The following is a 25264-nucleotide window of genomic DNA, read 5'->3' as shown; positions in this document are numbered from 1 at the left end:
CGCTCCCGCTACCGATCGAACTAGCGAGAATGGCGGGACAGGCGGGATAAGCCCTATGATCGACCCGCCCTCGGCATTGTTCACTGGCCATCCTTGCTGTCAATCCCACCACCTGACCCCAACCCCTGGCCTCTATTGGTTAATACTTTATCACTCCTCTACTCTCATTGGCCCTTAGGCGGCTAATTCAGTCGACCTACAACCGTTCCTGCCTCCGCCGCCGCCATAGAGACCGGAACTAGAATTAGAGTAGTCACCACGAGAACCATAGAGTACCCGAGAGGACGGGCAGAGAGAACGTGACTTTCACGAGGCCGCTGCTCCGGCGGGCTCCAGGTTCAGGGTTGTGTCCCTGCTGAAGAAAAGGCACGACCAAACGCTGGGCAGGGATTACCTGGTCTCATCCGGGGTTTAGAAGGGGGCTGGGCACCACCTTAGCCCCTCGTGGAGAGAAAGCCTCCTCCCCTGTTCCACACACGGGCTTACAGTCATCTTTTCTTTAACGGCCGTGTACTCGCAGCACAGCAAGATTTCTCCAATTGGCTTAAACGTAAGCGTTGGCAGAGTAGTCACCCTGGAGGGACCACACAGCCTCTTAGGCCGCCAGGCCCAGTACGTTTGGGGCGGGGGTGTACTCTGTGGGTACCTGCCTTCCGATCCGTTTCACCAGGCATATAAGGAATGTGTCTTCCTTAAGTATCCGCGTCTTTTTGTACTGGCCACAAATCAGGTATAACAGCAACTCACGTTTATTGAACAAGCTAGACATTTTCCCCCCGCATTTTACCCCTACAACTTCCATGTTAAGTAGGGATTACTATCCACGTTTCACAAACGATAAAATTGAGGCTGCCACCTGATGTTACTGAAGTCCACCCACTTTCGTTTGCTCTTTTTTAAGCGTCTAGTATCGGTTGGTGATGGAATAAAGAGTTTCTGCCTTCGGATGGAAGCAGAAATTTAAACAGCCAACACTCCAAACACTCCAGAGCTGCAAAAGCAAAGCGTTTTGGGAGTGGAATATGAACATGGTGAAGAGCTAACTTTCCAAACACTGAAAGGTTTATGGAAAGGCACACAGGCAAAACGAGATTGGATCTCCGGGGAAATGCAAGTAGTCCAGGAAGATTAGAATGAAACATTGGATTATAGAGGTAGGGAGGGTCAATTAGACATACTTAATTTGAAATTTATCCTAAGGGCAAGACCTAGAAGGGCAATTTTGGATTTGTAAGTGAGGAATGGCATCTTTAAAAAAAAAAAAAAAAAAAATGGCTGCTGAGTGGAGAATGGGTTGTAGAGGGGCAAGGAATGGAAGTAGGGAAACCAGTTAGGAGGTTTGTAGGGTGTCCCTCACCCCTATCAGTACCGTAAATTCCACCTCCTAAAGGCCTTCCTGAGTCAGTCCTAAAAACTTTCTAAATGTCCATCCAGTCTCTTCATTCCTACTGCCACTCCTCTAGGCCATCATCATCTGCTTGAGCAGCGGTGGGCAAACTTTTTCTGTAAGAGCAAAGTAGTAAATATTTTAAACTTGGCAGGCCATTTGGTTCTGTCTTTCTACTTTAGAGCCTGAAAGAAGCTGTTTAAGTGTGCCTGTTACAAAAAATCTGACACTGACATATGAATTTCATAGAATTTTTACATGCCACAAAATACTCTTTACATATCTTCAACTATTTAAACATTTAAAACGCATTCTTGTTCTTAGTTTACAGGCCATAGAAAAACAGGAAGGGTCATTTGCTGACCTGCCTTCTGGCTTACAGCACTGCTGTGGTCTCTTAACCATATTCACTACCTCTTTCTTGCTCTAATTTTCCCCACCACGACAGCCATAAAGTTTTGAAAACATCTATCTGATCACAGCACTCTTACTTAAAATCTCCCAGTGACTACCATTACCCTTAGGATAGTCCAGATTCCTTAATGTGGTTTACTGGACTCTGTATGACCTCTCTAAACTTACTTCACTACTCTTCTTTCACACACCTCTTGTCCAATCTTCCAGGTGCTCTTTCAGCCATTGCTTCCTTTGCACTATCTCATGCTGTCCTCTCAACCGGTAACACTTCTTTCCCTTTTTCCCCTTTGCCTGCGTCTTTTTTTTTTTTTTTTTCATTGAGACAGAGTCTCACTCTGTTGGCTGGGCTAGAGTGCCGTGGCATCACCCTAGCTCACGGCAACCTCAAACTCCTGGGCTCAAGCAATCCTTCTGCCTCAGCCTCCCGAGTAGCTGGGACTACAGGCATGTACCACCACGTCCGGCTAATTTTTTCTATATATATTTTTAGTTGTCCAGATACTTTCTATTTTTAGTAGAGACGGGGGTCTTGCCCTTGCTCAGGCTGGTCTTGAACTCCTGACCTTGAGCGATCCTCCCGCCTAGGCCTCCCAGAGTGCTAGGATTACAGGCGAGAGCCACGGCACCCGGCCTGCCTGCGTAATTCTTTATCCTTTAGGTCTTGGCTCAGATATTACTAGGTTAAGAGTCCCCCCAATACTAATACACTGTATTGCTCTAATTAAATCTTCCCCACCAAACTGCAAGTTCCTAGCCATAATACTTTAAAGCATTTGTTAAATGAATGGCATGGTATAGAAAATGAATTGCAGAAGGTGGTACTGGAAGCAGAAAGGTCATCTGGGCAGCTGTGCAGGTAAAAAAGACTTGCAGCGGCAATGTGCATGGAGAGTAGGTAGATTCCAGAGCTGCTGTTCTAGCTCCAGATGACTTTTGACTGTAAAAGAGAAATCTTTCCTTAAAAGACAGCTCTGCCAAAACTAAGGACATTTAAAAGCATGCCCTATAGGCTTGAGAGCTTTTTTCCCAAAGTTGGGTCACAAAGACATTTAGAAATTGCAGCAGTACCCTGAGGATAAGTGAGCAACCTCCCCACTGCTTTGAAGAGATGGCTTCTCAAGCAGAAATACAGATTCTGCAACATTTGTCTTTACAATGTTACTTTAAAAAATATCATTACTTACTCATTCCATCACTTCATTCAGCTGTCTTCATGCTCAACGAGCAGGAAGATGAGCTGTTTAAAAAAGAATCTACTTTTCTTGAAGCCACATCTCTACCACTGCAGAGATGGCCCTGAAGCACAAACAGTTCATGTCGAATCTCATCTCCCGTTCAAAAGTGGGAGCTCTCCACTCCAGAGTTCTGCTCCCATGCTGTCCTGGGAGCTCATACCACCCAGACCTCCATGGTGACCACAGTACAGACAACTCCAGTGCCTGCCTTTAAGTGATGTAAGGGGCAAGGAGATTCATCCCAAGCATCTCCTTTGCAAAATAACTCACCTTGTCCCCATCTATAAACAGTCTGGCCTAAGAACATAGTTCTCTCTTCCCAAAAAGCCCTCCCTTCTGATGATCTGGCCAATCCCAACCAGTCTGTCAACACTTACCTCAAATGTCGCCTCTTCCTCTCACCCCTAGTCTCTCTACTCTGCTCCCACAGCATCTGGTACATACCTCTGTCACTCATTCATGCAACAAGTATTTTTTGTGCATCTATTAGATACTGTCCCCCCAGGTGTTGGGGACACAGCAGTTAAAACAAAAACTGACAAAATTTTCTGCCCTCATTAAGGGCTCACATTCTAATACTCACCACCGTGCAGTGAAACTGTGCCCGTCTCCTGTCACAAGCACAGGCCACATCTTACTCATTTTCACCTTCAGCCTAGGTCAGAGACTGACAGAGAATGCAGGTGGATGCCAGGTGAAACTGACTCAACCCAACAGTCCATCACAAGAACATCAGCTCAGAACCACAGCTGTTCATCCTCCTTCCTGTCTCTTTACAACTCCACTCTATCTAGTTACTTAATGTTCTCGCCTCCACTAGATCACAGTCATTTCTCACGTGTGTCCCCTGAAGCCTGTTTACTTGGCTAGAGAGAGCTGCAAATGTCTACACTATAGGGCCCTTGGATCTCTCACCATCTCCATTGTCCCTGGTACACTGAAATGACACTTTTAAGCAAGTCCTATTGTCATAGAATTCAGCTGTTTGCTACCTCTGCTGCTGCAGCGTGCTGCTGCCAGTAGTTATGAAGCATCTCCAACCACTGGACCGGAGAAGGTAAACCGGAATGGGAGAACAGGGAAAATGCCACACGAAAGGAACATGAGGGAATTTTCTTCTTTCTTTTTCTAACAATGCGCTCAGTGGGGTCTTTCCTTTTAAAACTAACATTTTCCAAGGCATGTTATTAATTATAAATTACCTTCATATCCATTCTCTTATTTAACTCTTTCAATAATGCTATGAGGCAAATAGATAGGTATGATTATCCCCATTTTCACAAATGAGGAAACTGAGGCTCTGAAAGGGGAAGTGAACCTCTCAAGACCTCAACTGTTTAAATAATGACCCCATATTCAAACCAAAATTTTTGACTAAATTATTCCCACTTCGTCATGATCAAGACACATTCTACTAAATGGTCTCCCATACCCAAGACATCCCAAGTTAGAGACACTTTTCTCACAGGCTCCATTCAGAACTAACCAGATTGAACATGCTGGGAACATCTTTGGAACAAATAGTATCATAAGACTCTGGGGCTTTGCTTTCTTTGCCCATTAGCTTGAACCTGTGAGCAGCCTGCTACAACTGCTTGCAAGTTGGATACATCAACTATACATAGCAAGGGCTTGGCTCTGGGCCAAGGTGGCCTCTGGGGAGTGTCCGTCCTCCTAGCTGAAGCTAGGAGGAGACAGGGCTATCATTAAAACCATTTAAAAACAATACACATACCAAAACAAACAAACAAACAAAAAACCCCACACATAAAAAACTTTATTTACAGTTGAAAAGTTAAACACAGACAATCTTGGGTTTTGAATCTGTGCTACTTCCAGGGTCTCTTGATCAAATGGGCAGCAGCAGGCAAGGAAACAAACACAGGGGCCAGTCCAGATTATCTTACTCAAGAACATCTCCCAGAGCAATGGAAGGCCTACAATGGCAGAGACGTGGAGGTCAGTGAGGGACGGGGAAATAAACAGCTCAGAGGAACTGGAAGGGGGCATCCCCTGAGAGACAATGCTCCCAGCCATCCCCTCCACTCCTAATCCTGTTGTCCCAAAAGGGCAGAACAGGTTTGATTCTCAACAGAGATCAGACCTTTGGCTCCGCAAAAACTAAGAAGAAAGAAACTAACATATATGACCAAGCATATTGTCTCTTTTATTATTTACCCTTCACAGTTCCGTGTGGTATATACTATCTCTAAGTATGCGAAGGAGCCAACTAGGGTTCCAAGGGGTTTAATGGCTTGACTAAGTTCATAGAGTTAGACAGTGCTGGGGCATCCTGGTCTACTTGGCTCCAAAGCCTGTGTTCTTTTTGTTAGATTTTGATGGCTCTCTGTAAAGTTCCAAAACAAAGAGCAATCCATCTTCCTTGCCGGTTTTGGTGGCAGGGGTAAAGAGAAAGGAAAGTCCTCACTCTGTGTTTATGGCCTTGGAGTTAGTTATACTAAAAGAACAGGGTGTGTACACTCAGATACTACTGCCACGCCCGGCGCCCCCCCCCCCCCCCCCCCCCGCCCCGGCAATCCCCCAAATGTGGCCACACCCTCCTCCAGAGTCCTGGTGTCATACTGCAGGCCCAGACAGAAGTTTAACTCCTGGCCCTCAAGCAAAATGTATAAAAATGTATAAATGTACTTTGTAAGTTGCATGGTGCATCAGGACGTAAGACCTATTAGACCAGGCACTATGTTGGCCAACATGGTCCTTGCTTCAAGGAGGTCTCAGTCCAGGGAAAAACAGGTGATACATTATGTTAAATGCTGTAATGGAGGGATGAACCAAGTGCTGCCAGAGCACCCAGGTGGGAACCACTGGCTCTGCCTAGACCTGGCAGGAGGAGATGGGGGAACCAGGGAAGGATTCACAAACTGATGTCAGCCACCGCTATGGGCATACTCCTGGGACATGTTGGGAGGAATTAGGATTAGTTAAAATTACATATTAAATAGTATACATTTCTATTATACGATACATGCTTAATGTAGAAAATTTAAGCATAAATAGGACAACATAAACTAAAAAAAGTCTCTTTGCTACCTCTACTCTGCAGAAGTAACTATTATTAACAGTCTGCTATATATCGGTTTAAAGATTTCTAAGATAGTTATTCAAAATTAGTACCACTCTTATACAATGTACTACTTCTTTTTCTTTCTTTCTTTTTTTTTTTTTTTCCAGACAGGGTCTCAGTCTGTTGCCTGGGCTACAATGCAGTAGTATCATCACAGCTCACAGCAACCTCAAACTCCTGAGCTCAAGCCATCCTCCTGCCTCAGCCTCCCAAGTAGCTGGGACTACAGGTGTGCACCACCATGCTCAGCCAATTTTTCTATTTTTTGTAGAGATGGGATTTTGCTATGTTGCTCAGGCTGGTCTCAAACTCCTGGCCTCAAGTGATCCTCTTACCTTGGCCTCCCAAAGTGTTAGGATTACAGGTGTGAGCCACCACGCCCAGTCATGAACTAAATCTTGACTGTCACTTAATTTACCTTATAAATCTTGCCTACACAAATAGATCTACTTCTTTCTTTCTTCTTAAGGCTATATAGTCTTCCACTGATGAGATGTATGTGTGCAAGACCTGGCTACGATGTAGGCAACTTTGCCTTTGTACTGGATTGGAATGAAGCCAGACATTCTCCCCTCCCTGGCCTTTTCAGTTCGTAGAGCTTCTGAGGGCAGGGAACAGTGTCACATACCAGCAGGCACGCAAGTATTTGCTGCCAAATCTCTGGGGCTCCTTAGGCCCATATTTTCACGTGGAACCCCTTTTCTTTGCCTGGACTACCACAGTGGGCTCCTCACTGGCCTCTGGCCCCTCCTCCACATCACTGCCAGAATCATCTTCTGAATATGAAACTTCAACTACAATATTCTCCTGCTTAAAATCCTTCAGTGGCTCCTATTGTCCTGGTTCTTTCTGGAGGGTCAGGATCCCCTTTGAGAATCTTGGGCGCAAAATGGAATCTCTTGGGGGGGGGGAGGGGGGAGAATTACCCATTGCCTGAAGCCCATCCCCTGCTGTTCGGATAACATATGAGCTGCTTAGCTTGGCACTAACTCTCACAACTGGCCCTGGCCTCCCTCTGGCCTTATCTCTTACCATTTGCTTTTCATATCTTCCTGCTTTGGCCACATAGAATCATTGGTAGATTCTCCTACACTTCCTGCTGTTTCCTGCTTTTGTGCCTTTGCACATGCTGTTCCCTCTGCCTGGAATGCCCTACCCAGATTTAGCCACTTGACAAGTTCTATTCTTTCTGTACTAAGCTGAAGCATCACCTCTTCTACAGTCTTACCAAACTCCAGGCAGATCCAGGCATTCACACTTTCTTTACCTTGTTCTAAAACCTCCAATCCAGTGCTTTATTGTACTGTAACCGTCAGTTTTCCCAAGAGACTGTTAAGTTCTTTGAAGGAAGGAACTGGGCTTTTCCAGTCTGCAGTGTTATATGCAGCAAGAGACATATCGTAATTAATTAGTGCTTAGTTGTAGAACAAATGGACGACCAGCCCAACTGCCACCAACATGTCTTTCATAATCTTCCCCTACAGGAATGTATCGCATCTACAGGTAATTCCAGAATGGGAGATAGTGTTTCCTAAACCTCAGTCATTCAAATAGCACCTTCACAACTGTTACAATATCTGTCATGCACAGGTACAATTTATTTTTTAACCTAATCTTTATTTGAACTTCAATATTACCTCATTGTAAGCTATAACTATAAAATTATGTAATGTGCTAATTATATATTTTTTCCTAAGATCCAAATATTTACTTATTTGTTTATTAAGGGTGGGGGGGAGTGAGGAGGTGTGTTCAGTTTCCTTGCTTTTTTTTTTTTTTTTTTTAGACAGAGTCTTCCTCTGTTGCCTGGGCTACAGTGCTGTGGCGTCAGCTTAGCTCACAGCAACCTCAAACGCCTGGACTCAAGCAATCCTCCTGCCTCAGCCTCCCGAATAGCTGGGACTACAGGCGTGCACCACCACGCCTGGCTAATTTTTTCTATTTTCACTTGTCTGGCTAATTTCTTTTTATTTTTAGCAGAGACAGGGTCTCTCTTGCTCAGGCTGGTCTTGAACTCCTGAACTCAGGGGATCCTCCCGCCTCGGCCTTCCAGAGTGCTAGGATTATAGGCGTGAGCCACCACGCCCGGCCCAAGATCCAAATATTTAAATAAGAGATAGTCATCCTAGCATTACCTAAAGTATTGTCTCCCACAATTCTCTATTAAGAAGCACCTGAGGGGCTGGGTGAGGTGGCTCACACCTGTAATCCTAGCACTCTGGGAGGCCAAATCAGGAGAATCGCTTGAGATCAGGAGTTGGAGACTAGCATGAGCAACAGTGAGACCCTGTCTCTACCAAAGATAGAAAAAATTAGCCAGGCGTGGTGGTACACACCTGTAGTCCCAGCTACTCAGGAGGCTGAGGCAGGAGGATGGCTTGAGCCCAGTGTTTTGAGGTTGCTGTGAGCTAGGCTGATGCCACAGCACTCTAGCCAGGGCGACATAACAAGAATCTGTCTCAAAAAAAAAAAAAAAAGAAAAGAAAAAGAAAAAGAAGGCCGGGCGCGGTGGCTCACGCCTGTAATCCTAGCACTCTGGGAGGCCGAGGTGGGCGGATCGTTTGAGCTCAGGAGTTCGAGACCAGCCTGAGCAAGAGCGAGACCCCATCTCTACTAAAAATAGAAAGAAATTATATGGACAGCTAAAAATATATATAGAAAAAATTAGCCGGGCATGGTGGTGCATGCCTGTAGTCCCAGCTACTTGGGAGGCTGAGACAGGAGGATCGCTTAAGCCCAGGAGTTTGAGGTTGCTGTGAGCTAGGCTGATGCCACGGCACTCACTCTAGCCTGGGCAACAAAGTGAGACTCTGTCTCAAAAAAAAAAAAAAAAGAAAAAGAAAAAGAAGCACCTGAGATGCTTGTTACAAACAGCATTCTGGGTCCCACCCTAAACCCACTCAATCAAACAATCAAACACTCCAGGGGAAGGACCTGGGAATTAGTAGGTTTAACAAATGCCCCAAGCGATTCTTATCTGTAGGAGAATTTGGGCAATAATGAACTGAGGAAAGCTCCCTACCACTTGGTACTGGTACCAGGCTTGGGGATCACAGGGAGGAGGGCAGCATATCAGACTAGCAGGGCTGCCAGTGCTCATAGCTAGTCCCTGTTCCAAGAGTCTGAGTCTCAGACTTTCAAAACAGAGGTCCCACCATCCCCCATGTATATGTAAGTAGTAAAGAACCCATTTCAGGCTACAGCAGGAGAATCCTGAGGGTCGAAGTTCATTTATGCTATCCCTAATGAAATTCATCATAAAAAGCTTTCCCAGGACCCACTGAGATAAAGCCAAGGTTTCTACATCTAGAGTAGTACAGAAACCTTCATTTTCACTAAAACCAAAGGAAGGCAAAACTCAAGAGCTCTAGAAGGAAGTGCTCCATGGGGAGGTACAGTAGATCAAGTGATCTCACCTGTCTCCTTCCCAGCTACTTCATCTTATATTCCCAGTACCTGGGCATGAGGCCTCAAATGCATGATTAGGTGATAGCTTGATGTGAATGCAATGGATTCCTACTGGACCAGTGCCACCAAGAGATTATTTCCTCCTGGGTCTTGTCTTTGTTTGGAATATGGTGGGTTCTCAATTAAAGGACAGACTGTTATTCCCTGTATCCCTGCCTCTCAATGTCAGCATCAGCAGCATCACCTGGGAGCTGATTAGAAATGAAAAATCTCAGCCCCCATCCAGATCCACTGATTCAGAACCAGCATTTTAACAAGAGCTCCTGGAGATTTATATGCACATTAAAGTATGAGAAGCACTGCTCATTAAAAACATCATGTATAGTGGCTGTCAATGATAATTTTGCACCCCAAAATACTGAAGGAGATGAAACACTCCTGTGACATTAGAGATGCCTATGACTTTACTGCTGGGAAGGACAATGATGGGATAATACCACCTCCCCTTCTGGTTCAAGTTGGTGTTTGGGGGAAAAAAATATTAATAGCACCTCCCCTCCCTCCAGACCCCTGCTCCCTGGGGAATTAATCTCCTATTTTCCTTAATTTCTCCCAAATCACAATAGAAGCCCAAAGTGGGGATCCATCTTCAAAACCCCTTTTATCCGACTGCCACCCAGATTCTCTAACACCTTAAAACCTATGATAGTGATCTTTGGTGAAGTAAAATGATATAATTCAAGTAAAGTTCTCAGCTCAATATTTGGGCACGAGAATTATTCAGTAAATGATAACTGCTTTTATTATGGTGTCCCTAAGTCTTTACTATGAGATTCAATTCTGAGCAAGTCAGGGTACAGAGAGTGAATTGGAGATACTTAAGTTTAGAGCTCACTGCCTCATACAGTAGCCACTAGCCACATGTGGCTCTTTAAATTCAATTTAAATAATATTAAAAATTCAGTCCTTCAGTTGCACCAGCCACATTTTAAGTGCTCAACTGTCACATGTGGCTGGTAGCTGCCATACTGGACAGTGCAAACGTAGAACATTTCCATCATCACAGGACTACTGGACAGTCCTGGCCTGGAGGGCCTCTGGAATGTAAAATGGCCACCTGAGGAATTTGTTCTGCTTGGGTTGCAGACTGAGAAGAGGGGGTTTCATGAGGGTAAAAGTTCACATAACATTTGCTAATAGTGGGGTGGGGGGGAGGGTTGATGATCCCACCCTCAGAAATAAAACCTCCAACAAGGACTTCCTGGTAACTTTCTCTAAAGGACTCAGAAAAATACAGAAAAGAGGCCCCAAACATAAAGAATTTTTTTTAAAAAGCTTAGGGTGTCAAGTGGCCTGAGGAGGGACCACTTGGCTGGATAAGAGAAGTCCATATGCAGCTTCCAGCACACACTTGTGCATTCCTGCCTCAGCATTTGCTCGAACCAGTTCCCGGCCTAAGATGCCTGACATTCTCCCTCTCTACTAACTCATGTGATAAATTTTTACCGAATGCCTGTAAGTGCCAGATATTCTGAACACAAAGTCACAGATTAAGGTATGTGCAGTCATTAAAATGATCTGGTATTTAACTGGATCTCCATTTGGAAAAAAGACAAGGGTCCCCTCAATACCATACAGAAAAATAGATTCTAGATAATTTTATAAGTATATAAATAATATTTCCCAATAGAAATATTTATAAGTATACAAATAATATTTCCTAATAGAAATATTAGGAAAAAAACAGAAGACATCATGATCTGAGGTAGTAAAGACATTTTTAGGCTGGGGCGCAGTGGCTCACACCTGTAATCCCAACACTTTGCGGGGCTAAGTTGGGAGGATCGCTTGAGGCCAGATCACTTGAAACCTGTCTGAGCAACATAGTGAGATCCCATCTCTACAAAAAAACAGAAAACTTAGCCGGGCATGGTGGTGCATACCTGTAGTCCCAGCTACTCAGAAGGCTGAGGCAGGCGGATTGCTTGAGCCCAGGAGTTTGAGGTCTCAGTGAGCTATCATCGTGCCACTGCACTCTACCCTAGGAAACAGACCAAGACCCTATCTCAAAGAAAAAAAGCCTTTATTAAATGAGAGAAAACAGAAAAGCTATAAGGGAAAAGTCCGATTATTTTGACCTCAACAAAATTTAGGACTTCTGTGTAACAAAGAATATCACCAAACTCAAGATAAGCAACACAATACTACTTTTTTCTTAAAATATATTCTGTAGAAAAGTCACAAAATATAAAATAAGAATTAATACCTATAATGTGTAATATTCAAATCACTGAGGAATTGGCAAAAAAACCCCATATGATACAAATAATTCACAGAATATTATACGGGGTGAGTATCCCTTTCCTGAAATGCTTGGGACCAGGGGCATCTCTGATTTCAGATTTTGGAATATTTGCATATAGATAATGAGATATCTTGGAGATGAGACACAAGTCTAAATACAAAATTCATTTATGTTTCATACATTTCTTATATTCATAGCTTGAAGGTAATTTTATACAATATTTTTAATAATTTTGTGCATGAAAAAAAAGTTTTGACTGTGACCCATCACATGAGGTCAGGTGCGGAATTTTCCAATTGTGATGTCATGTCGGTGCTCACAAAAGTTTCGGGCCGGGTGCGGTGGCTCACGCCTGTAATCCTAGCACTTGGGAGACCAAGGGGGGCGGATTGTTTTGAGCTTAGGAGTTCGAGACCAGCCTGAGCAAGAGCGAGACCCTGTCTCTACTAAAAATGAAAATAGAAAGAAATTAGCTGGACAACTAAAAATATATAGAAAAAAATTAGCCAGGCATGGTGGTGCATGCCTGTAGTCCCAGCTACTCGGGAGGCTGAGGCAGAAGGATTGCTTGAGTCCAGGAGTTTGAGGTTGCTGTGAGCTAGGCTGACACCACGGCACTCTAGCCAGGGCAACAGAGTGAGACTCTGTCTCAAAAAAAAAAAAAAAAAAAAGTTTTGGATTTTGGAGCATTTAGGATTTCAGATTTTCAGATTATGGATGCTCAACCTGTATCAGTTTTGTTCTGTTATGATTTTTTAATACAAGGTAGTTTTACATGAATTAAGAAGGAAAAGTTTTCAAGGCATAATGCCAAATGGAAAATAAATGAATAATATAGTATGATCTCACGTAGGAAAAACAAAACCTCCCTAAATTAGATGGGCAAAGAAAAGGTGGACATACATCAAACTGATAAGGAAGTGACCTCTGGGGAGGGGAGTGGAATTGGGGGTGGGGTATTGTCAAGGGGGACTTACACTTTATCTGTTTGCTGTGAAAGTTTTCATGAAGAGCATGTATTATGTTACTCACGTAAATAAAAATAAATAAATGAAATATGGGAAGGAACTTTCATTGGATCGTGTTTTTTTTTTTTAAAGCTATAAAAGTTACTTTTGGGACAAGTGGAGAAGTTCAAACATATACTGTATGTTAGATATTATTGTGGTTATGTAGGATGTTCTTATTTTCAAAAGTTCCTTGCTAAAGTATTTAAGGGTGAAGTGTCAAGAAGTCTGCAACTTTCAAATGGGAAAGAAAGAAAGGGAAAGGAAGGAAGGAGGAAAGTAGGACAGAGGAGGGAGGGAGGGAGGAAGGGAGAGAAGGCAAAGGGAGGGAAGGAAGAAGAGAAGCAGGAGAGAGGAGGAAAGGGAATGGGAATGGGAGGGAAGGCAAAGAAAAAAAAACAAATGTCAAGGCAAAATAATAAAACAATGTTAATCATTAGTGAATCTAGGTGAAAGATATATGGGTGTTCAATGTACTATTCTTCCAACTTTTCTGCAAGTTTGAAAAGAAAAAAAGAAAAACAAAACATCACCCCCCCTCACCTAGCTAGGAATGATCAATTTCTCCTTGTTACTCTTGTAACACTTAGCAATGTCACTCACATTACTAGTGATCACCTCTCAGAATGTGTCTTATTTCCTGTGAGCTTCTGAAAGGTAAACCCTCTTTCAATTCTTTGCCCCCGTCCACAGCTAGCATGCTGCCCAGCACAGAGCAGGCAGTGGCAAGTATGAGCAGGAAGTGAGTCCATGCAGGCTGAGAGATGTGAGGTAATCACCTATGAGGCTGGCAAATAAAAAGCCAGGGCCTGGAGTTGCAGCACCAGTTCTGATGAGAGGCCGGTCCCAGCAAAGTTACCCAGGCCTGCAGCCAGGTCTTTCTAGTGGGACTCCTGAATGGAACTGTCATCTGAGAGTCCCGTTAGAAACTGTGTGAATGGTTTTCAGGTTGTTACTTTGTATACTACAAAGCCATAGAAAAGTAAAGTGCTCTCATAACCCTTTCTCTCTTGATCTCTATAATGACCCTAAGAGATAGGTATTATAGAATCTCCATTTGACAGATGAGGAAACAGGCTCAGAGAAGGAAAGTGACTTCTCCAAGGTCACACAGAGAGGAAATGGGTTCAATCTCATGTCTTCAAGACTAAAGTTCTTTCCACTAGACCATGCTGCCTTCTCTGGGGTCTGACTCCTAACTGAATAGCAGAAAGACATACTCACCTGGTTCAGTCTTGGCTGGGACTACATCTCCCCACACTGTGAGATCACCACAGGCAGCTTGGGCTTATTGTTGGGACCCGTGGGAACATTCTGGGAAAGAAAGCACAGTGGAGATTCATCCACTCAGGCACCTGCTTGTTCCCTCATGGAAGCTTGTGTTACTGATGCCTGCCAGCCCTGTGCTAAGAACCCAGGACTCAGGACTGACATGAAAGTCCACATCCTGGCGGACAGGTAAAGCACATAGTACAGAGCAAAGAGAAAATGCCAAATGCTTACAAAATAGCAAACCTATGATACATAGCAATATAATAAGTTATAAGAGAGAGCTGGATAAAGGGTGGATGAGGCAACTAAATTTTAGCTGCTTAACGAGGTCAGAGAAGGGTTCATAGAAGAGAGGACACTTGAGCTAGGCCCGGAAGGATGAATGGGATCCCACCAGGAGGAAAAGAAAGAAGAGCATTCCAGGCAGAGGAAACAGCATGCCCATTCTTAGCTATTATCTCATCAGACCCTCTTACTAACTTTAGGAACTAACTTTCTTTCCTCTGGGGCAGGAAAGAGCAAGAGGCAGGGACATGTATGGTGTATTTAGAGAAGAGCTAGCAGCCTGATGTGACTGGAACATGGAGGACGGCAGTGGCAGGAGAAGGGTCCAGGGAGAGGTAGGCAGGGACCAGACCACGGAGGATCTTGAATGCAATGCTGAGAATGTTATCAAGTAGGTAACAGGGTCATCAGAGGCCAAACCTCAGTGTGGGCCAGACAGGCTAACTTACGGGGCCAAGAAAACAGGGGAGGTACGTGGTCTCCCCTCCCTGTTCCTGAAGGAGTCTGTGTAACTGGAGGCAATGAAGACTGGGCCTAACAAACCGGAGCCCTTCTCCACCTCCCCAATGCTAGTCAGACAGCACCAGAACAGAATGGCTAAGAAAGAGGAAATCAACGCGGGACGTACCTCAATCTTTCTCATCACTAGAAGTCCATCAATGATTTTTCCTGTAGGAAGAGTATGAGCTGGACTTTATTTTTCTTGTTTGCATAGCATTTTCCAGCTTCCAATGCCCATTCTTAGCAATTACCTTTTTACTAATTTTAGGAAACTGAGATTAAGTGGAGGTGAAAAGACATGCCCAAGGTCACAGATAATAAGTAGCAGAGTTAGGGCCCAAACCTAGGTCTGAGTGACTCCAATGCCCCACTGTATCATGGTGCCTCTGTGGCATTTCTTTAGTGCTAGCATCTGGGTTTTCCCCCTCAGTACATGTTACCCAAGCGGTTCCATACTGTATCAAATGTCCTTTGTTCTTCCCTCTAGTTGTCTAACAACACATTCCCCATCTCCCCACCATTTCCACCTTCCCTACTGCTGCCAAGAGCAGTTACACCTATTGAATACTCTTGGTAAAGAGGTCAAGGACTAGCTTCTCTGGAAGTCCCACCCTGGGTGAATGAGGCCTGGATGATGGGATGGGAGTAGGACTTACCAAACACTACGTGCTTCCCATCCAGCCAGTCGCACTTAGAGCAGGTGATAAAGAACTGACAGCCATTTGTACTGGGACCACTGTTTGCCTGATGGAAACCAAACATACCTGCAGTAAGTTTCCCTGGCCATGTTAGCTGAAGGGCAAGATTCCCAAAAAAGCCTGTACTCCTGAGTCCCCCATGCTTTCTTTCAGCAAACCTAACTGAGCACCTATGATGGGTCTGGGCCTAAACTAGGATCTAAGCATACAGAAATGGACAAGACACAAAATCCCTGCCCTCACCCTCAAGGAACTAGATTCTCTAATAAATGTAAGTTTCTCCTACAGTGTGAGTTTTTACAATGGGAACAATTGTTTATGGGACATAATTTGCTATAGTTAGTACAAAACTAGTTAAAGCTGGATTATAGTTATAAATTAGCTACCAGTTGGGAAAAGTCCTGCTTCCTTTTGTGTAGATGCTATAAGCTGTTTTGTCTGAATGGCTTTGTACTGTATCATAGCAATAGTAGTAAACAGTGTCTGTGTAACTATGTACATATTTTATTGGATACTTCCCTTATTTTGGGAAAAAATGGGTAGAAAATGGAAAACTGAAAGTACTAATACCTTACTAAGGTAAACACAGGTATCATAAAATTAGTACTACTGAGACAAAACTGTAAACTACATTAGATAGGTCACTAGCCTTAATCAAATGCTGTTGGATTTAAGTTGTTTGACTCTGTGATCAATTGTAAAGGAAAAAAAAAATGTTTATGAAGTACTGCAAATACTTTACAGACAATGTCTAGCTAGGTATGACCTCTAATTAGAGATTTCATATTATACTTTAGAAACCTCTCCATGTAAGTATGGGGGGTTTTGTACACATATTCAAGAACATTTCATATATAAAAGTAAGGACTGCCTGAGTTGGCCAGAGGAGGCTCATGCTTTGGAACAAGGGATAGAATTCCCAGGGGCCCCAATTCATTCTATCTTTTTGCTGCTCATGTATGATCATTTATTAGCAAGCAGGCCCACAAAATAGTCATACATGTTTTTATGGCGTGGGGACACTTCCTGCCCTCAGGCACTCATTTGTTCATTCTCCTGGCAGTATAAGCTTATGTGTACAGAATGAGCTCTGGAGCCAGATGACCTAGCTTGAACTCCAGCCCCACAACTATGTGACCTTAGTTTAGTCCTCTAACCTCTCTGTGCTTCAGTTTCCTTATTTGTACCTATCTCAAAGGGATGTTGAGAATATTAAAATGAATTAAAACATATAAGGAGCTTGTTGAGTAAGTGTTCAATACATGTCAGCAATTATTCTGATATTATTCAGTCACTCATCAACATGTGCCCCACAGCCTTTTCTGTTAGGTTTCTTTTTTTTTTTTTTTTTTTTGAGACAGAGTGTCGCTTTGTTGCCTGGGCTAGAGTGCCGTGGCGTCAGCCTAGCTCACAGCAACCACAAACTCCTCGGCTTAAGCGATCCTACTGCCTCAGCCTCCCAAGTAGCTAGAACTACAGGCATGCACCACCATGCCTGGCTAATTTTTTCTATGTATTTTTAGTTGGCCAGATAATTTCTTTCTATTTTTAGTAGAGATGGGGGTCTCGCTCTTGCTCAGGCTGGTCTCGAACTCCTGACCTCGAGCGATTCACCCGCCTTGGCCTCCCAGAGTGCTAGGATTACAGGCGTGAGCCACCGCACTCGGCCTCTCTGTTAGGCTTTAAGGCCAGTCCCTGCCCTTGAAGAACTCGTGATTTAGTGGAAGATGGATGCAAAAACAACGTTGCTACAAGTACGTGACAGCACAGCTTAACCAGTGCCAGCCTGAAGAGGACAGATGAAAGGGGCAGAGACCAGGGCTTCCTTCCATTTTCCTGACTCCTCCATGGATGCTACCACTGTGGCATGTACATAGATGGCTCTATGTGACATGCACACATCCTGGCTCAAACAAAGGTAAGGGGACATGAGCCCACCTAAGCTGTCTCTGCACCCTTTCCCTGCACTTGCCCAGCCTTGCTTTCCCAAAAGGGGGCTTGCTAGTCTCACCCCATTATTATGGCAGCCTCCTAAATGGCATCCCTGCTCCAGACTTCCTATCCCCATCTGCCACTCACACGACAGCCAGGGTCTTCATTCTAAAACACAACATTGATCAACCCTGCTCAAAAAAGCGTAGTATGGCTCTCCATAACCTGTGAAAGAAAGTCTGGCGTTTAGAGCCCTTCAGGAGCTATGCCGACCTGCTTCTCCCACTGTCTCTACCAACCATTCTCTCCCCATACACATTCTATGTTCTCATCACCTTGGCCATTTTCTGTTCCCTGAATATGCCACCCTGCTATTTCATGGTTGCAGATCTCTGCATAACCTGTTAGCTGGACTTGAAGTGCTCTTTCTTCCTGTGTCATCTGGTACAGAATTCCTCTAAGAACTCAAATGTCCCCTCCTTTGTGACGGCTCCTCCAGCCCCTAGCAGCCTACCCTCATTCCCCTGGGCCCTCACACTCCTTTTACACCCACTGAGATGCGCTCACCTTAATACGCTGGTGGCACACATTACACTACATTGGACTGGCTGTTTTGAGGTGGGTTTCCCCTGTTAGATGTTAAGTGTCATGAGGGCAGGGATCGTGTCTGTTTCCTTATGTCTTCCCACGAGGTGGGAAACCCAGTGGCCGTGAACAAATCCTTACTTGATGAATGCCTGACTGGCAAGCAGGCCAGAGAATGTGCACGTGAATAGTGGGGCTGGGCAGGTGCGAGCTGGAGCACTGATGGAGGGAAATGGTGATGGGAGTAGGGGATGAGAGGACTGGAGAGCGAGGGAAGCAAGGCAGGTGGGAAAGGAAGAGGGAGGGGTGAGTAAGGGGAAGTATGCAGAGGTGGGGTGAAGGGATCTAAGTGAGGAGGGGAGGGAGCCTGTGAAAGGGAGAGAGATGTGTGCGTGGGGGTTATAGTCAGGAAGGGGTGCTGGGAATGGTGAGCAAGAGGTGAGTGAGCAGCCAGCAGGCAGTGTGGGTGGTCGGGTGCCGTGCAGGAGTCACGGTGCGTGGGGTGATGAGCAGGGACACTGGTCTTGAAAGCACAACTGGCCATGTTCTGAGCAGTAAGGCTGAATGCCCAGCACACATCCTGGCTCAAACAAAGGTAAGGAAGCACACATCAGAGCTTGGTTTCAGTTCCCCAGCGTGTTAGTGGGCCCGGCCCAACGAAATCAAATCAGACTGAGGAAGGAGGTGGCAGAGGTGAGTTCTAGGCCAAGCAAGAGAAGAAAAGCATTTGCTTCCATCCTAAGAGAGAGCACTGGGCCTCAAGACAGGCCCAGAAAACAGCTGGCTATAAGTCTAACTCAAAATCTTGATTGGATCTCACTTACCATGGAAAGAAGGCCTGGAGCAGAATGCCTAAGTTTAAAATTTTCATCTGCAAATGGCCCCCGGTAAATACTGGCGACTCCAGTACCATCTCCCTGAGCAAAGAGAAGGGAAGTGTTAGTAATTCAGAGTGTCAGGCCCCCTGGAAAACAGAGGAAGACACTGATAACCTAAAGCCTAGCTTTTTAAGCCTACTTTTACTCTTGATGGTCACCTTGGGAACCATACCAATTTGACCCTACCGTGCAATCAAAGCAAGACTCATGCAAGGTGCCTGCAGCCCACAAAGTCTGCCCAGGGCGGCTCACAGATTGGACAGAACAGGTCACAGCTGAGCCTCCAGAAAAATTGATTAAGACACGGGCAAAGTAGGGAACAGTAGCAATACAGTGATCACATACATAATCCTTGCCATTCCCAAAGACTCTCATGCCTGCAGTCACATAAAAATACCTGCTTAAGTGACTACCACCCTACTCCCCTAAACATCTATGAGGGTGGGTGGGCTCTTGGCAGTCTGGTCTATACAACACGATACCACTCTCCTGATCAAAGTTAACTGATACAAGGCAGGACGCCTAACTCATGCTGGGCCAACCAGAGTTCCTTCTCTGGGAATCTGGGAGTGGGATAGATGCTCTCGTTGAAGTTAAATTTGTTTCATGTGAACCTGGAAGCTGGAGGAGACTTTATTCTGCAAGGTGGGCTACAGAACAGAAAGAGAATGCAGCACAGATGTGCAGAGAGTACTCAACAAACAGAGATAAAGAAATGCCTTGGTTCTACATGGCTTTCCAGTTCCTAGTTCTATTTCTTCCTTTGGTTCCATGAAACACCCACCTTATCATAAATTCCTAATCTCTGCTTATACTAGCTTTATCTGCATGTTCTCTTTGCTCTTCCAACAACCCTATGGAATAAGGATTTTCATCTTCCCCATTTTTCAAGTGAGCAAACTGAAGTCTTGGTAATAAAACTTGACCAAGGCCGTATTTTCAGCACCTTAAATAGAATCCCTGAGGTTTAAAGGTACTATTCAGGGGTGCCAAAAAGATTAATCTCCCCATGCCAGTTAGTAAAGAGAAAGAGTGCATGTTAAAGAGAAAGTGCACAGTAGAAAGGGAAAACGCTGACCTAGTGTAGAATCAAGGGTCCCTTTTTTGCGGCAAAGACTACCAAAGGGGATTAATATTAATATAAGCCAGAGAAGAAAGGAAAACTATCCAAATTCAAATATTTACTTGGCTAAAAATTATCAAATAAGACCAAGTTTGTATAATGGAAAGATCTGGATTTGAGTTCTAGATCTATCCCTTGAAAGCTGCGAAAGTCATTTCCTATCTCTGAGCCTCAATTTCCTCATCTAGCAAGTGAGGATAAAGTCACCTACTCTTCACATGAAGATTCATGAAGATTCAATTAGTGCCTGTGAAAAGCACTTTGCAAGCAATAAAGTACTATGTAAATAATCAAATAAGCTATTATATTATTAACTACTTCCACATAAGAAGGAAAAGAAGTTCATTTCCAATTTCCCAATGAACCTAAGGAACAGATCAGTTACCATGCCATCCTCTATAATCACACTATTATTCTCCAGAACGAAGAGTAGGGAAAATAATTAATTAGAATAAACAATGGAAAGCAACTTAAACCTTCAACTATAATGGACTGATCAAATAAATTAACTGTCTATTCGTAACAGAATATTATTTCTAGCTATTAGAAAGCATGTTTTAGAAGGTGTAATGACAAAGGAAAGTATAGGCAATTATTAAGTACAAAAAAATTAAAACACATGTATGATCTTAAGTCTGTTAAAAATTATATGAACATACATATACATACTAAGACCAGCAGCTGCAAACCAGAATGCCAATAGTATTATTATTCCTTGAGAGGTGAGATTGAGTGTGATTAATTCGGTGACTTATTTTCTTCCTTGCACTTTGCTTTTGTGACCAAAACGAAACAATAAATACTGTTAAACAAATAAATGAACAAACAAATATTCTTGGTCCAACTTTGGAAAGTCTCAAATCCTGCTTTCTCTGGCTGTTGCTCATTCTATTTTCTCTTCGCTAAGGGAAGCTCTAAGCAATTGGTTCTGACACAACCTTCACACTGAGCAACTACTGTCTAACCCTGGAGCTATCAACAAGCAATCGGATGTGCCTGGGTCAAAGACCAATAAGAAGTTGGTCCTGCCCTTGAAAGACAATCAGGCAATGTAGGAGCCTATGGGAAGAAAGGAAAGAAGGCAGAGGATAGGTTCTCAGCCCTTCTTACCAGCTAGCAAGTCCCATTACCATCAGTTGTAGCCAGGGGTTGCAAACTTAAATGCCTACAGAAGCAGGTGACATAAATAAGTAAAGCAAGTAGTGGAGACTAAGGTAAAATGGCAAGGAGACATCCTGTCTTAAGGGTCCAGTTACTTGATTCCAACCAATGGTCACTGCATGAGAAATGTAGGCCTAGCCTATGCCCATTTTCCATTTTTTAAAAGAGAAAACAAAACTCCAGAATTTTTGGTGACATTTTCCAGTTTTCCAACACCATGCAGATGAAACAAAACATACGTGAAAGCATGATTCAACCTAAAACCTGCCACTCTGCAACCCTACATAGGATAGGAAAGAGAGGTCTTAAAAACTCATGAGTGTCACACTAAACAAACACATGAAGGGAAACGAATGTCTCCCAGATCCAAGAGAACAGCAACATGACTAACCAAATGGTATTAATAAGAGTATAGAAAGACCGTGCACAGAAGCGAGTGGGTAAGGACAAAAGCAGGTTAAAGGAAGAAAAAATGTGGTTTATTTAGCGCCCTCCAAGGTTAGGATGGGGGGAAGGCTTGCTATGTGGACACTGCCTACTCACAAGAAAGTCATGGTTAGCAGTAAAGAACAATTCCACCGGGCTCTCCCAGTGAATACAGCAAACATCCCTCCAGAACTATCTACCTCTTTTGCTCTGATTCCTGGCCCAGTAATCAACTTCTGATTAAAAACTCAGCTCTCCAGGCACTATGAAACCAGAAGTGAAAGGAAAAATAGGACATCAGCATTTAGCTCACTGGAAAGAGACTTACATTTATTCAGAAAAAACAAATTGCAGCTGAATTCTAACTAAGTTTCATGTGACTAATTAGTGCAGGTCTGTCATAGACCACCTACAGGTATGATGGGAAAGTCCAGTTTCTGGCCCAAAAAGGCAGAGGTTTGGAGTATGGAAGTTAATGACTCAATCAAAGTGCTAATGTCTGTTATTCAGTGGTACAGTCAGTAGTAGCCGGCAACTCTAAAGGACTTCCCCAGCCCCATAAAACTTGGGTATTGTTCTCAAGCCTCAAGACTGGATCCTTATAGTGAAAACAGCAGCAGCACCAGCAATAACAACAAAAACTAAACCTATAGGTCTTCGATAGGAAAGGAATAGTACTTACATTAACAAAATCGCCACCCTGAATCATGAAATCCTTTATAACCCTGAAACACAGCAAAGAATCCTGAGAGAAGATTCCATGGTCTAAAAAAACAATTGACTTTGTCATTGTATAATAGTAATAGATTAACATTGATTACAAAATACACTGTGTTATTACTTTGGTTTACAAAATGATTATCCTTTCCTGGAATGATTGGGCTGAGAGGATTATCAACCATGAAAAAGGGTTTCAATTATAAATAACGGTATTTTACTATTGATCTAAGTACATGATCTGGTACCTGAACAAGAACAAGAAGGGGTTAAACTGCTGCAGGAAGAATTACCAAAATACTCACCAAAGCAGAAGGCAGGTGAAGGACTTGATAGAAATTTGGGGGGAAAAGAACTACAGGGAATATATGTGAAATGCACTGCTACACACATAAAGGCTCAATGACTGCTAGCTATCACCCCAAGGCAGGATCCTTAACTTTCTTATCCTCAGTTTCCTCCTCTGTAGAATGTAGACAAGAACACATACCACCTCACAGGAGTATTGTTGAGAATGAGAGGCCATAGCTCCAAAGCTCTTGATATAGTTATGTGCTAACATTGTTACTAACCATGTAACTGTGAGGCAATGAGGCAGATTCTATGCTGAAATTAGACTGAGCAGTCTCACACTCCACTTCCAGTAGACCCAGGGAGTATGATTATCCTGGGACAATCATATATGGTCATTTTAGGAACTATTTATAAATATCAACCAGAAGGATATATTACATACACTTAAGGACTACAACTATTGTTTTATTTAATCTATATTGAGACAAGCAAGGGCATGAAAAAGACAGGACATTGGAATGATAGTTTCTTTCTTTTTAAATACATAAAAAGAATAAGCAGGAGAGTATAAGTAGAGATAAAACATTAATAAACCTTCAAGTCAGTTGTTGAGTCCACAAAAACATTTCTTCTCAAGATCTAAGAACTAGCCTCTGGTTTTATTTTCCTCTAAAGAGACTAATCCCACAAGCATTTCTGAAAGCTCCCAGAATGGCTTACCTGTGGAAGGTGCTCCCTTTGTATCCTATTGGAACCCCATCTTTTCTATAACCAAAAAGAAAGAGACTTGGAATGATGACAGGCAGTCATAGGCCCTTCCAGTTACAACACACTGGAGCCAAAGGGACTCTCCTAAAGATGGTCAAGAGAGGAGACATAAAGAAGGCAAATGAACTAAGGATAGACCCCTGGCATACTACGTTCTAACACTATCGCCAGCAATCATTCAAGGCCTGTGGTTCCCCAATACCCTCCCTACAGCCCCAGGACATCCCTTAGAGTAGGCAAAAAAGTCAAACACGTCTGAGACTGACCTGAATTCTCCAGTGCAGAACTGCCTGAAAGGGAAGAGTGAACGATTCAGTCACCGTGATAAGAGCTGTGAGCAACTCTAAGGAGGGGAGAGTACAGATATTGGAGCCAGCAAGAAAACCAATCGGCCAGCCAGATGTCCAGACATGCAGGCATACGAACTAACAGCATAAACTGACACGGGAACAATCAAAACGGCATAACCATTCAGACAGAGCAATACCCAGAGGAATAAGATCTCGAGGACAGTGGACAGACAGAGGCAGGCAGACAGACGATTCGGGGAACTGACTGGGGCCCGGCTTCTAGCTCGGCTAATCAGGCAGAGCTGTAGTACTTCCTTACCTAAAGTTCTCGGCCGTTTTAGGCACAACGTCTGCAAATAGCTCGATCTTCATTCGGCCAACTTCCTGCAATCAGCCAGAGATGGTCAGAAGGCCCAGCCCAAGACCGTGAAGGCCTCACGGGGCAGGGAGCATTACTGGCTGACCCAGACCCGTGCCGTACCGCTCAGTATCTCCCACCTCCGCCCCGCTAGCCTAACCTTTCATTTCACCCAGTTCCTCCAGAAGCGGGGCGCCAGGATGGCCAAGGCTCCTCCTCCTCCCTGCCCCCGCCCAGCAGGTCATAGGGTCTGGTGCAATTTCACTCCTGGCTTCCCGAGTCTGCTGTCTGGGTTGGTGAGTTCCGCCTGCCTAACCCCGTACAGTTCCCCTCTGGCGCAGGTCTGGGTGCCGCCTGGTTCTCACCTGGCCGCCAATGCTGACATCAAAGAACACCACGGGGTTGACTGGGCTTGAATTTGCCACCGCCATGGCTCCGACCCGGAAGCAGAACTAGGGAGCACGGGGTTCCGGGGAACCTAAACCCAGCGCCCGAGAAGATGTGTTGGGGGGCGGAGGCGCGGTTCGTCCGCGGCGCAGGCGCAGTAGAAGTCGAGCGAGGCCAGGCCCCACCCCCGGAAGCATTCCCCCTCAGTAATGGGCGCTCGGGCTGCTGCCGACAAGTGTGTAAGGAGGAAAGCGTCGGCATCTTTTTGCTCAAAGTCAATGGGCACCCCACCTTCATGGCTGAACTAAGTGCAGTACAAATTAATCTTGCTCCGGCTACAGCGTTTGGACTATGCAGTAGCCAAGGTCCTCATCAGCTCCTGCAGCTAAGCCTGCTGAACCATCACACGTGCTATTTCTTCTGCCCACTAGTAGCTGAGCCCCATGAAGGCAGGAACTCTAGTTCATCCTCAGCGCTTAGAACACCTTGGAACATAAGGCCTGCTCAGTAAATACTTACCCTTCTTTGAAGTCAGGACGTTAGAATTTGTTTCTGTTCTGTCACAAGTTTTATCGTCAGTTTATTTCCCACGGGGCAGCATGAGCTTTTAAAATAACTCTGCTTATTTAATAAAAACCATTTAATAAATTGCCATGTTTAGAATGAAAAACAATCCCTTACATACAAAGCCCTATGGCGCAGTAATCTGGCCACCACGTACCTGGCCTCATCTTGTACCACTCAC

At 44.2% G+C, this 25264-nt stretch overlaps 1 protein-coding gene across 2 annotated transcripts; it reads right to left on the bottom strand.

The window, feature by feature from the left end:
• Positions 1-4801: 4801 nt before the first annotated feature.
• On the bottom strand, positions 4802-24593 carry PPIH (peptidylprolyl isomerase H). Of its 2 annotated transcripts, none has more exons than XM_069477795.1 (10): positions 24498-24593; positions 24094-24158; positions 23751-23774; positions 23437-23481; positions 22388-22430; positions 18942-19034; positions 15559-15646; positions 15030-15070; positions 14069-14158; positions 4802-4976 (listed from the first exon to the last, which is right to left on the bottom strand). In XM_069477795.1, the coding sequence occupies exons 1-9, from the start codon at positions 24561-24563 to the stop codon at positions 14090-14092; spliced, it is 534 nt and encodes a 177-aa protein (XP_069333896.1). In that variant the 5' UTR covers positions 24564-24593; the 3' UTR covers positions 4802-4976; positions 14069-14089. The 2 variants fall into 2 exon arrangements, with proteins under 2 accessions (XP_069333896.1, XP_069333897.1); XM_069477796.1 differs by having other exon boundaries at positions 23637-23774; positions 24498-24584.
• Between the last annotated feature and the right edge of the window lie 671 nt (positions 24594-25264).

Source organism: Eulemur rufifrons, chromosome 8, assembly GCF_041146395.1.
Source record: "Eulemur rufifrons isolate Redbay chromosome 8, OSU_ERuf_1, whole genome shotgun sequence".
NCBI classification, from domain to species: Eukaryota; Metazoa; Chordata; class Mammalia; order Primates; family Lemuridae; genus Eulemur; species Eulemur rufifrons.
The sequence above is the reverse complement of the archived record's forward strand: the minus strand, read 5'-3'. Positions and strand labels throughout refer to the sequence as shown.